Source organism: Lepus europaeus, chromosome 3, assembly GCF_033115175.1.
Source record: "Lepus europaeus isolate LE1 chromosome 3, mLepTim1.pri, whole genome shotgun sequence".
Classification (NCBI taxonomy): domain Eukaryota; kingdom Metazoa; phylum Chordata; class Mammalia; order Lagomorpha; family Leporidae; genus Lepus; species Lepus europaeus.
The window spans coordinates 110,152,431-110,166,516 of record NC_084829.1 but is presented as its reverse complement, the minus strand read 5'-3'; the positions used below and the strand labels follow the sequence as shown (position 1 = coordinate 110,166,516).

The 14,086-nt window shown below is 45.3% G+C and overlaps 1 protein-coding gene across 1 annotated transcript; it reads right to left on the bottom strand.

Moving 5' to 3' along the window:
• Positions 1-5,255: 5,255 nt before the first annotated feature.
• LOC133756627 (ret finger protein-like 4B) lies at positions 5,256-6,086 on the bottom strand. The gene has a single exon (XM_062187246.1). The coding sequence runs from the start codon at positions 6,084-6,086 to the stop codon at positions 5,256-5,258; it is 831 nt and encodes a 276-aa protein (XP_062043230.1).
• Between the last annotated feature and the right edge of the window lie 8,000 nt (positions 6,087-14,086).

Sequence of the window (14,086 nt, the reverse complement as noted above, 5' to 3'; positions counted from 1 at the left end):
AGGGGCCACTGGTGCCCCCCTGAGCATCTGCCTAGAATGTCCAGCCCATCTGCAAGCTCTCAAGTGACAAAGACCTTTGGCCCTTGCTCAGGATGACCAGGAAGACACAATGTTGGCATACACTGTCAACATTTGGGAGACAGTTTATAGATGTAGATTCTTGTGTTGCAATAATTGTATAGCATTTTTGAACAAGTCGGTAGATATGCAACTAAATGACCTCTGTATTTTGAGTAGATTTCCTCACTAAATAGCTATGTAGTCTTAGGGGACAATGGGCACTGGGACCTATGTTTGCTTGTCTCTGAATGGGAGTAAGGATCTCTAAGAGCCAAAACGTTGTGAGAATGGCGAGACAACACGGTACGCCTGTTTCATAGTCGATAGAAACAGAGAATATTAGTTTTAAGTCGATTGTACATTTTATGGGCAGAAATGTTTTTTCATGAATGTATTCTCTTTTCTACATAATTCCCAATAATGATAGTTGTCAGGAGATAAAGTATTAAGCTTCCCTTTTGTAATTCTCAAAACACAGCTGCACAAGGATTCCTGAAAGATGAAAACTGTGACTAAGTTATATCCGTGCTCACTTATGCTTATTCTCATGGAGTTGCCCTGGGCTCCCTTCAAGGAGGAACTTAGTGTGTGGTTGTCAAAAGGGCACGTAAGGGGCCGGCTCTGTGGCAGAGCGTGTAAAGCCTCTGCCTGCAGTGCTGACATCCCATATGGGCGCAGGTTCAAGTTCCGGCTGCTAGGCCTGGAAAAGCAGTAGAAAATGGCCCAAATTCTTGGTCCCCTTCACCCACGTGGGAAACCTCGAAGAAACTCCTGTCTCCTGGCTTTGGATTGGCACAGCTCTGGCTTTGGCAGCCAACAGGGGAGAGAACCAGTAGATGGAAGCCCTCTCTCTCTCTTTCTCTCTATGATTCTCTCCTTCTATGTCTCTCCTTCTCTCTCTGTGCAACTCTGATTTTCAGAGAAATAAATAAAGCTTTAAAAAATTAAAGCGATTGGATTTATGAGCATTAAAAATAAATCTTAACAAAAGTCTTATTTGAAAGACTCATGGTCTGTGGTCAACCTGTGCTTACTTTTGTTTTGTAATTGGTAGAACTTCCAGCAATTCTTTGATGGCAGTCATGATGTCACACATTTTCAGGCTGGTGCTAATGACTTCCTGGCAAAATTAAGAGAAAATTTACATGTATAAGTGTGATTGAGAGCTGTTTTGCACAAAATTAACTGATTAACCATAAAGCAACAGTATAGGACATCTGAGTTATTTAATTTGCAGGAAAAGGCCATTTAAAGTCAGTCTCTAAATACTACCACATGGGGCCGACACAGTGGCGCATGGGTAAAACTGCCACTTGCAGTGCCGGCATCCCGGCATTCCAGTCCCAGCTGCTCCACTTCCCTTCCAGCTCTCTGCTGGGGCCTGGGAAAGCACAGAAATGGCCCAAGTCTTTGGGCCTCTGCACTACATGGGAGACCCGGAAGAAGCTCCTGGATCCGGGCTTCCAGCTCAGGTTGTTTTTGACAATTGGGGAGTGAACCAACGAATGGAAGACCTCTCTGTGTCTCTCTCTGCCTCTGCCTCTGCTTCACTCTCTGTGTAACTCTCACTTTCAGTAAATAAATAAATCTTAAAAAAAGAAGAAAGGAAAAGAAGCTGTCCCTTGTCTGCATTCACGTTGCTCTGGTGATAATTGCTTGGGATTCATGGAGAGGTGTTCTATGTGCATGTGTATGTGTGTTTCCTAAATGTTAATTCAGTACAGGCATTGTTTCTACCTTGCTTTTTTCACTTGGTAATATTCATTTATATTATGGTATATATATTTATATGATCTGAGGTAGAGATGTCTTCCATCTGCTGCTTCACTCTGCAATTGGCCGCAAGATTCAGAGCTGTGCCAATCTGAAGCCAGGAATCAGGAGCTTCTTCAGGTCTCTCAAGCCGGTGCAGGGGCCCAAGGACTTGGGCCATCTTCACTTGCCTTCAGGTGGTAGCACGGAGCTGAATTGGAAGTGGAGCAGATGGGACTTGAACTGGTGCCCATATGGGATGTTGGCACTGCAGGCAGTGGCTTTATGTACTACGCCACAGTGCTGGCACCAAATGACTGTTTCAGTATGTATCCTGTGCATGTATTGTCTCATTTAAAAATGGAAGTGATGGTGAAGCTTGTGAGTATAAAAGAAATTGAAAGTGTGTAATTGTAAAAATGAAAAGAAAAGAAGAAAAGAAAGGTAGGAGGGAGGAAGGGTATTATGCTCCTAAAACAGCTTATGTTCCCTTTATATAAATAAAAAATAAAATACGAAAAGGGAAAGCTATCCAACTAACATTTATGTCTCCCCAATAGAGTTGCTTTGATGAAAAATTAAGAAATAAAATAAGCCGGCGCCGTGGCTCAACAGGCTAATCCTCCGCCTTTCGGCGCCGGCACACCTGGTTCTAGTCCCGGTCGGGGGAACCGATCCTCTCCCGGTTGCCCCTCTTCCAGGCCAGCTCTCTGCTGTGGCCAGGGAGTGCAGTGGAGGATGGCCCAAGTGCTTGGGCTCTGCACCCCATGGGAGACCAGGATAATCACCTGGCTCCTGCCATCGGAACAGCGCGGTGCGCAGGCCGCAGTGCGCTACCGCGGCGGCCATTGGAGGGTGAACCAACGGCAAAAGGTAGACCTTTCTCTCTGTCTCTCTCTCACTGTCCACTCTGCCTGTAAAATAAAAAAATAAATAAAAAATAAAAAAAAAGAAATAAAATAAAAGTGTGAGGTATCGGCGCTATCACCTATGATGTTGGCATCTCATAGAGGCACCGGATCCTGTCCCAGCTGCTCCACTTCCCATTCAGCTGCAGCTGATGAGCCTGAGAAAGCAGATAAAATGGTCCAAGTGTTTGGGACCCTGCCACCCAGGGGAGAGGCCAGCATGAAGCTTTTGGAGTTGCCCTGGCCACCAGTGGTTGTTGTGGCCATCTGGGGAGAAAAACAGAAGATGCAAGATTCTCTCTCTCTCTCTCCTTCTGTATCTCTCCTCTCACCCTCTCTCTGTAACTGTGACTTTCAATAAAAATAAATCTTAATAAAGCATAAGAATTCAAACTGTATACAATCCTAAATATTTATAAAAGTACAATTTGTGTTAAAGACAAACATTTTCCATTGAAAAAATGATAAAAAACTTTCTTTGGGACATCACCTTGAAAATGTACATATTAATTAACATTAGTGTAATATCACATTATATGAGGGTACTTCAAATGTTCACAGAAAATATTATTTAACGGAGCTTATTTTGATGCAAAAAAAGTGAATTTCAAACACAGATTTCTCATATTTATTTTCCATGAGTTTTTAAGAACTCACATATGTATGGATTTCAACTTTTTTACACCAAAATAAATATATCTTTTAAATACATTTTCTGCCCAGTGCTTGGAGTAGCCTCATACATAATACAAACATTAGATGATCATTGCAACTAAGCACAATTTCTTCACACAAACAGATAAAATCAGATAATTTTTCTATGGTGATTTTATAAAAACTCCCATTCTAATTTCTGGTCAACTTTGGCAGCAAGGCCATAAACAGGATGCTTTGGGCAACAAATTTTCCGATTTCTCCAAGGGCTCACTTCCCCTTTGACACTAAGCAGCTCTCCAAAGGAGTATGGATTCCTTTTCACCTTGCTATTGGTTTGGAAAGTTACTACACATCTGTGTTCTCTACAGTGCAGCTCCTTCTGGAAAGGATGGTTCCTCTCCTTGTGGGAGAAAGCCCGACGATCTCCCCACGCTGAGAGACAGCAGGCCCGCGGAGGAGCAGAGCCGACCAGGAGCCCAGAACAGGCTCCCTGGGACTGAGGAGACTCATCAAGATACAGAAGGCCTCTGAGGGAGTGCTGTGCCAGAGCCCAGCGCGGAGGCCCTGGAACTGCCCTGCTGCTCAGAATGTGCAGAACCTGCTGCTAGAGCGAGGCTCCCACTGAAGCCTGGAGACCAGCAGTGCCTCTGACCATGCGGCCCTCGTCAGTGCGGAGGACTCCTGGCCCGGGCAGGCGTGAGGGGAAATGGGCAGGAGGCCATTGATGTGGACTCAGACACTGCAAGCCCCTGGGGAGCTGAGCTGCAGTGGCTGCGCGTTAGTTAACTGCAGGAGGCATGCAGATCACTGAGAGGCATTGTTGGGTCTAAGGCTACAAATGCAGGTGAGGTAGGGTACCAGGGGCCAAACTTTAAACTGGGTGTGTTAAAGACATGAAATAGAATAAGCAAGAAAAACACCAGGCATTTTCTATGCTTTATTGCAAAGTAAAATGTCAATTGTACAAAGGAAAATAAAATCATACATGAAAATCAATGTCAAAATCCATTTTTGGTGTGTAAATGTCAAAAAGTTAACATGAGTGAGCAGAATTCTTACAGTGGAAGCAGGAGCAGTAGTGTGCTGAGGCTGGACCTGGCGGGGAGATGCTCTTTGATCTCAGAGGGGCAGGCGTTTCTGCAGGTGAAAGCACACCCGTGGGCAGGGGTTCAGGGATCCAAGGTCAGAGCACCCATTTCTCTCTGTGTAACAGTGGCAGAAGGCCCAGAATGCTCTGCCATTTCCCCACCTTGACATTGTGATGAGCACATGGCCACCACATTACCTGTCACATGACAGTGCCACTTTGACAACCACACAGGAAGTTACCCCTTCAAGGAAGCCCAGGACAACTCCATGAGAATAAGCCTGAGGCAGCACTGATATAACTCAGTCACAGTTTTCATCCTACAAAAAAACTTATGCAGCTGTGTTTTGAGAATATACAAATGGGAAGCTTAATACTTTATCTCCTGACAACTATCATTATCAGAAATTATGTAGAAAGGAGAATACATTCATGAAAATCACGTCTACGCACATAATGTACAATCTACTTAAAACTAATATTCTCTCTTTGCGATTGACTATGAAACAAATGTCTTGCAATCATCACAAAGGTTTGGCTCTAAGAGATCCTGATTCCAATTAGGAGACGAGCAAACAGAGGTCTCAGTGCCTAGTGTCCCCCTAAGACTACATAGCCATTTAGTGAGGAAATCTACTCAACATACAGAGGTTGATTAGTTGCAAATCAACAAACTAGTTCAAAAATGCTATACAATTATTGCATCACACGAATCTACAATCTATAAATTGTCTACCAAATGTTGACAGTGTGTCTTCCTGGTCATCCTGAGCAAGGGCCAAAGGTCTTTGTCACTTGAGAGCTTGGGGAAGGGCTGCACGTTCTAGGCAGATGCTCAGTGGAGCACCAGTGGCCCCTTCTCTTGGAAGTTCCGGACAGAAGAACGGACGAAAAGGCTCCAAGGTGGAGAGGAACCTGTGCATGTAGATGAGAGCTTTATTTCCAACATCAAAAAACTTGATCTCTCCCAAATCCACATCCAGGAAAACTCCTACACGGTGAAGACCAGGGCTTGCAGGAACGATTACATCTGGGACAGAGCAGGGGTGAATGAGTCCTGCTTTCTTGCAGATGATCCAGAAGCCCTGGTCGGCGGTTAAATCACCCTTCCACTTCCTGTCGACTGACTCCTGGCAGACACCCAGGGCCCACTCCCTGGCTTCTCCTACTTCCACCTCCCAGTAATGGCGGCCCCAGGAGAAGCACGGGGTGCCCAGGACGCAGACCAGGTGAGTGAACCTCCTGGGGTCTTCCAGCACGTGGTGGGAGGGCTTCCCACACTGGACGCTCCTCAGATCGCTGGAGAGCACAAGGAGGGAGTGGGCGGTCGCTGCGTCCAGGGTCACGTCCTCCTGGAACCTCAGCTCTTCACTGAGGTGCAGACGCAGCCCAAGGACAGGACCCTGCTGCCTGAAGTAATGCGTGAAAGCTCTGATTTGCCATTCTTCCACAAGTGGCTTCTCGTTGACTGAGCGACAGATGGGGCAGACCTCCTCTCTTTCTGAAGTCCAGCTTTGAATGCAATCGAAGCAGAAGACATGTCCACAGGACAGCGAGACGGGATTTAAGAAATCTTCCAAGCAAATTGGACAGGTTGTATGTGTTAGCAGGTTCTTAGCCATGGTCCCGGGGGAGCACGCCTTGGCAGTGACTTGGTGGCAGTTCCCTTTAGCAGCTTCTGGAGTTGGTCAGAAGTCCTCAGTGCACCGTCTGCTCTGCAGGGATCAGGATGTATCTAAATCAATGCAAATTAAACCACATCAATGGATGCAGAAACATGGAGGGGACATCAAGTCCACAGAATCCCAGTAATGGAATCACTTGTAATGGAAACACTCAAAAACTCCTCGAAATCCAAGTGATGACAAGAGAAAGAGGACAGGAGAGATTGTCATTGCCACAAGGCAGCTTACCTTGTCTGGGGTCTTGTTTGGGGTCTCTCCCAGGAGTAGCTGTCTGCTCTGACTAGAGCTTCTCTGTGTGGGAACTGAGCCCAGGTGGGTGTTCAACGAATTCTTGGTAGGATGCAGACTCCACCCCAGTCAGTATGGCGCTGGTCACCTGCAGTCCAGAAGAAAGAATTTCCTCATCGAAATGCAACCAGAACCTACAGAAAATCATGTAACGTCTTCACAGCAAAATCCACTGCAACATGAATGTCTTGGTTGAATTAATTCTACTGACAAAGCAGCATCAGAAGTAATGCTTAAAAATACTTACAAAAAATCTATCCTTGAGTGAATTTGAATAAAAATATCATCATTGCCATCAACTCCTATATAAAATCATGGCTGAGCACGAGCCAAGAAGATGCTCCTGACCAAGAAGATGCCCCCCAGTCCCTCCAGCTGTTCCCTCCCACAATTTCAGAACCTCCAGTTCACCTAGAGCCTCCTCCCTGGCCTCTGTCCATGGTTACCATTCTCTGGATGGATTAACTCTGACAGCTGGGTATGGCTGATTGGAGGAGGGAAAGCCCCATGATCAGACCCAGCACTGAAGTCTGCACAGCCTCTGTGAGGGTCCAATCCTGAAGATCTCCCTACAAAAGCACCTGCACTGAATAACTGGCAGAGCTCCCACCAAGACTTCACAAATCCCACATTCCGTTGTGGTTGGATAATCGAACACACAAGAAAGAGCAGTCATTATCATAGTCCAAGCATTAATCCATGGATGCAGATTGTTAAAAAGGGTGACTAGAACAACCAGGTAGCCTTCAGCATCTTCTCTCAGCTCCAGCCAAGGACACATTTCAGAGATTCCCATGCATTTGAATTGCATCAAACTATGCAAATGCAGATGTGTAAGAAAACAGAATATCTTCCCACATGGAATTTAAAGACTTTGGAAGCTATAACACAAATAAGTTACTTTACATAGCTTTATCTTATTCCAAGTGAAGACACAGAAAGGAAAACATTTTTTTTTATCCAGAATTGATCAGCACAAATAAATATTTATTTATCTACAAAGAGAGAGAAAGTAAGGTCTTCAGTCCACTGTTTCACTCCCCAAATGCCACAACCGCTAGAGCTGGGCCAATGCAAAGAAAGGCACCTTGAGCTTCTTCTGGGTCTCTCACGTGGTGCTGGTTCCTAAGAATTGCTTTCCTGGGCCAAAGCAGAGAGCTGGATCAGAAGAAGAGCCTCCGGGACTCAAACTGGCACCCATATGTGATGCTGGCACTGCAGGCGGCAGTTTTCCCAGTATGCCACAGCACTGGCCCCTGAGCAGCACACTGTGTATAAACCTGATGCAATGGGGCCTGCGTGGGGAATGGTAGTCCAAAACACCACTTGGGACACTGGCATCCTATCTTGGAGCAGCCGTTGGAGGCTTATCTGCTCCACTTCTGATCCTGCTAATGAGCCTAGGAAAGCAGCAGAAGATGGTGCAAATACCTGGGTTCCTGGCAACCAGGTGGTAGACCAGCATGGAGTTCCTGGGTGGTGGCTTCAGCCTGGACTAAGCTCAGGGGCTGAAGTCATCTGGGGACTGAACCCATTGATGGCAGATCTCTTTCTCTCTCTAGCCCTCATGGTTTCTCTGCCTTTACAAAAATAAATCTTTGCTTTCAAATGTGTTGAAAATGCCACATTATCCAGAGAATGCCTAATCTTTGTTTTAAACACCTTTGAAGTGTTTTTTAAAATTTGATATAAATGCAAATAATTTTATCACCAGCAAGATCAACAAGATAAGACCAACAGACACACACAATATGCATCCTTATTTTTAAGTCAAATTGACCATGGTATTTTCACAGTCTGAAAGATCTTGCCTATCTCACCATGGGATACATCCAAAAAACCTGAGAAAACTAACCATGCATAGCGTGTTGTTTTAGGGTATTATGATCAGAATCTAATTATCCATCAATGAAGAAATGTTTTAGTTAGCTATCATGAAATGAGTAAAAATAGTACATGCCTTTACTTTAGGTTTTAAGTGAAAAGCTGGACAATTTTGATGAAATAAGGCTAGAAAAGAAAGAGATGGGATTAATGCTGCACACATTCTTATGCTGCAGACACTTATCCTCTTCCTCCCCCTCATCTGAAAGAAAAATACATTTACGTAGTAAAAGTGACTTGAGTGGGGCCAACATCAGGGCCCAGTAGTTCAATCCTCTGCCTGCTTGCCTGCATCCCATATGGGCTCTGGTTCTAGTCCAGGATGCTCCTCTTCCAATGCAGCTCTCTGCCAGGGCCTGTGAAGGCAGTACAAGATGGGCCAAGTTCCTGGGCCCCGTACCCGCATAGAAGACCAGGAAGAAGCACCTGGATCCTGGCTTTGGATCCCCACAGCTTTGGCCTTTGCGGCCACTGGGGAGTGAACCAGCAGAAGGAAGACCTTTCTCTCTGTCTCTCCCTCTCATTGTCGGTCACTCCACCTCTCAAATAAATAAATAAAATCCTGAAATAAATAAATAAATCTTTTAAAAAAAGGGTGTTGGCTGCCTGCAGGGCGGTCACCCTGGGTTCTAGTCCCAGTTGCGGCGCTGCATTCTGTCCTGGTTGCTCCTCTCCCAGTCCAGCTCTCGGCTGTCACCCGGAAAGGCAATGGAGGATGGCCCAAGAGCTTGGGCCCTGCACCCACATGGGAGACCAGGAGAAGCTCCTTGCTCCTGGCTTCAGATCACAGCCAGGCGCCAGCAGATGCGTGCTGGATGTAGCTGCCATCTGGGGGATGAACCAACTGAAAAGGAAGACCTTGCTCTCTTGTCTCTCTGTCACTGCCCACTCTGCCAGTCAAAAAAAAAAAAAAAAAGTGACCTGATGTGAAACTAAAATTTTAAAAACTGTTGGAGTGGAAGCTGAGCAAAGCTCTGTGAACTAGGACAGACTGGCTCTTTGCTTTCTAATCTCCAAAGGGAAGAGAGTTGGAAAACAAGTTGTCGCCAAAGAGAAATGGGCTGCAGATCTGGCCCAGAAGAGAGACAACTCACCTTGAGCTGGAGACTTGCTTGGAGGTCTGAGAGGCTCCTGCCTGATCCCTCACCTCTCCTGCTCTGGGCTCCTCTCTGAAGTGACTTGGAGCTCTGAGTCTCTGGCCTTTTATAGTGCTCAGGGCACAGGCTCCACCCACAGGGCCCCACCCTAAGGCATGTGCTGCCTAAGCCTAATCCAATCAAGTAGAACCTTCATCAGCCCTATTTTCATGTTCTGTGATTCAGCACCCTTAACATTTCTGAGTACACAATTCAAAGTTTGTAACTCGAGGTAGGAAACCTACTGCCATTTAAACTAGACACTCTTGTTTCATAGCTCAATCTTAAAAACAATATGCATTAGAGTGTAAAAACTGAAAAAAAAAAAAAACAGTGCCTAATCCTAATCAGATCCTGGCCAAGGTCATCATAGGCATTAACATCTCTGCTGCATTCCTGAGTAAACAGGATTTACAAAGTTGTTCTTGGATTCTGCAAGTCCACTCTTAGGGGAAGCTACTGGGCTGCATAGGGAAGATGCATCCGGAGGACGCTGCTGTGCTGCTGTGATCATCAGCCACATCATGTTTGTGCTCTGAAAAGGGTGCTTGTTGAAACACAGAAAACACAGGCTCTCTGCTCTGAGCGATACACACAGAAACCTCATTTCTTTCTTGAAACGATTTATTTATTTGTATATTTGAGTCAGAGCCACAGAGAGAGCGAGAGACTGAGAGACAGGTCTTCATCTGCTGCTTGACTCCCCAAATGGCCACAATGGCTGGAGGTGCACTGTCCCATGCCAGAAGTCAGGAGCTTCTCTGAGGACAGCACTCGGGCGAGGGGCCCAACCCCTTGGTCTTCTTCTGGTTGTCCAGGCCAGCAGGAGGGAGCTGGATGGAAGTGGGGGAGTCTAATTCGAACCTGTGCCCTATAGGATGCCTGCACCTCAGGCAGAGGCTTTACCTGCTATATCACAGCATTGGTCCCAATAACCTTAATTACTTAGGGTTCCTGTTTTCTATGACACCAAACACAGCAATGTTTTTAAAAGATGCATTTATTTTCTTTGACAGAGGAGTTACAGAGAGAGGGATGGAGAGACTGAAGAGGGGAGAAGAGAGAGAGAGAGAGAGAGAGATCTTCTATCCACTGGTGGACTCACCAAATGGCTGCAAAGGCAGGAGCTGGCAAGACTGAGGTCAGGAGCCAGAGGCTTCTTCCACATCTGCCACTTGGGTGCAAAAACCCAAGCACTTGGGCCACTTTCCACTGCTGTCCCAGCTGAATTTAGCAGGGAGTTGGTTCAGAAATGGAGCTGCTAGGACTTGAACTAGCATCTGTGTTGCAAGCCATTACCAAATCAGTGGCCAAATAAGGTGAGATTTTCATCACTGTTTCCATTTAATTTTTTTGCCATGAAAATTATTTCAAATCAGATTGTTTTTCAACCACTGTATAACTAATAGGCCCTCAAAGTGTTAACAACGGCAAAGCCATGGTTCTCCTTGAGTTTCACATCTTTTGCCAGCTCTTGGTGTGGCTGTGTGTACCTTCACCTGCTATTGTTGAGCCTAGGTTTGCCAGGAGAAATATCTTTCCAGAAATATTCACATTAATTTCCAAATTGCTCATTACTGCAGTGACAATAAATTTAGGTAGATATCTATTTTTATTATGTTCATGTTCTGGTAATATTTGGAGCCATATATTTTTGATACCTTAATACCTTTATAATAATATATCAATAATGCATTATCTTTTTTACTCGTTTTACTTTTTTTTTTTTGAAAGGCAGAGTTAGACAGTGAGAGAGAGAGAAACAGAAAGGTCTTCCTTTTCCGATGCTTCACCCCCAAGCAACCGCAATGGCCGGTGCATTGAGGTCACCATGCTACTCAGATCTGAAGCCAGGAGCCAGGCGCTTCTCCTGGTCTCCCATGCGGGTGCAGGGCCCAAGGACCTGGGCCATCCTCCACTGCACTCCTGGGCCACAGCAGATAGCTGGACTGGGAGAGGAGCAACTGCTACAGAATCCGGTGCCCTGACGGGGACTATAACCCAGGGTGCACGCACCGCAAGCCGGAGAATTAGCCTATTGAGCCGGGGCACCTGCCAATAGTACATAATATTTAAAAGGAATTACTGCTCCAACATGATAACCAGTCCATATCGTGGCTCATAGAATGACAATTGTTTTAAATAGTACTCTGACCTCATTTTTTCCTTTAAAAAAAATTTATGTATTTAATTGAAAGTCAGTTACAGAGAAGAGGGAGGCAGATATTCCACCAGCTGGTTCACATCAAACACCAAGAGCCAAGAGCTTCTTCCAGATCTCCCACATGTGTGGCAAGGACCCAAACACTTGAGCCATCTTCGGCTGCTTTTCTCAGGCCATTAAGCAGGGAGCTGGATCAGAAGTGGAGCACCCGGGACACAAACTGGCACCCATCTGGGATGCCAGCATTGCAGGTAGCAGCCTACCATCTACCCAACACCAGGCCCAAAAGATCCTTTTATGGCATATCATGACACATGATCTTGCATAAGTTATCTTGAAATCAGGAATGCATTTTTAGATACACAACAGGAGTCCTTGTGCATTAACTTCCAATGCAGGACCTATGACTTCAATGAGTTGTATTATGAGAGCAAGAGTAAAATTTGTTCTCAAAATTTTATTTCATTTTAGTGTATTAAGTAGGAGGTATTCTTAGGTCTCATAATTTATAGTTATGTCTAAGTGCTCGCAAAAAAATCTATCATTCTTGGGTTCTTCTTTAAAGTTAACTAGTTTCTCAAAAACAAACAAACAAAAAAAGAATGCTAAAAAAAAGAAGTCCCAAAGCCTTTGATTGGCTCCATGGACCTTGGGAAAATTAATCTAGGTGTGAAAACAAAGCATTATTAAAAAAGCAAAAGTGGCACCGAGTGACCACTTAGTTTTTCTTTCTGGCTTCTCTATAATTGTGGAAGGTAGCACCGCTCTACCCATTACACTGTAAATGTGAGTCTCAAATTCTCGGATTCAGGAGCAGGTGCACCTTAGGAGCAGGATCTGAGGCTGGACACTGTGGTCTATAAGCACATACTGGCTGTTTCATAAACCCATGGTCCAGATTCTAGAGCGAATCCTCAAAGCCTGTGCTGATCAATCTAGGCTCCCCTGTAATGCCATTATTGGCTAAAAGTCTCTGTTACGCACTGCTTGCTTGTCTTTGATTCTCAAAGGATTTCTGACTTTGGCAACAAACATAGTGGTGTTAAGGCACCACTCAGGCTTCTGTGATTTCAGGCTATCATCATGCAATAGAAAACATGTGATCACAAAAAATCTATGATTACTGTGTGTTATAAGATGACAGAAATCCTACATGTTCTGTGGCAGGATCTGTTGATATGGTGTTTGGACTGACTTTAGTGAAGAAAAGCTTACTGGCCATAGACAGTTAGGGTGAAAAGGGAGGACCTTGCAGATCTTCTCTCAGAGGGTCTCTGCATCCCAGGGTCCCTCTGACTGCTTGTCAAGGACCCCTACTCTACACCAAGTTCCATAATTCTTCCTAGCAGCACCAAGTCTTGGTTTCTCGGCAACAAAGGACCCTAAGGATGAACCCAGCCATCTCAAAACTAATGCACATGATGTGGCTTAATATGAAACATTTTTCTTCCTCTTCCAAATAAAGTTAGAGTATCTTCACTGTTTCCATTTAATTTTTTGTTGGCAAAATTATTTCAAATCAAAGTGTTCGAAACCACAGTATAGCTAATGGGCTCTCAAAGTGTTAACAACGGCAAAGTCATGGTTCTCCTTGAGTTTGACATCATTTGCCAGCTCCTGGTGTGGCCTGAGTGTACCTTCAGCTGCTGTTGCTGAGCCTATGTTTGCCACCATCAAGTAATCAGGTAGTCTTAGTCACCGCAATTGGGTTCATCCTTTTCCAGTCCCTGGGCAGAGGCCCAAGGGCACGGTGTAAATCCACTTGGGTGAGTCTGTCAGCAACTAGGACGCACTTGATAGCCTCCCCCTCCTGTGGGGCTTTAATGTCTGTGGTTTAAGAGCTAAAGGTAGGGGCCAGCGCCATGGTGCAGTAGGTTAATGCCTAGGGCGCTGGCATCCCATATGGGTGCAGGTTCCAGTCCCGGCTGCTCCACTTCCCATCCTGCTCTCTGCAAGGGCCCCGGAAAGCACAGAAATGGCCCAAGTCCTTGGGCCCCTGCACTACGTGGGAGACCCGGAAGAAGCTCCTGGATAGGGGCTTCCAATCAGCACAGCCCAAGCCGTTCTTGACAATTTGGTAGTGAACCAATGAATGGAAGACCTCTCTGTGTCTCTCTCTCCCTCTGCCTCTGCTTCCCTTTCTGTGTAACTCTGACTTTCAAGTAAATAAATAAATCTTTAAAAAAAAAAAAAGAAAGAAAGAAAAGGCTCTCCTGGATCCGTCCCTAAAAATACATCTCAGACAGCAGCTATTACTACAAAGGGAGGACTTGTGGGTTTGGTAGATTATCCTGACAATGATGAAGATGAGGATGAGGATGAAGACAAGGAAGACACGCTACCATTGTCAAAGAAAACAAAATTAGAGTCATAATCAGCAACTGCCTTTGATTGGCACCTGTTGCAAAAACTGGTTCTCCAGCCCTCCCCCCATGAAATCCAGGACAAAGTGCAGCAGTCTCTTG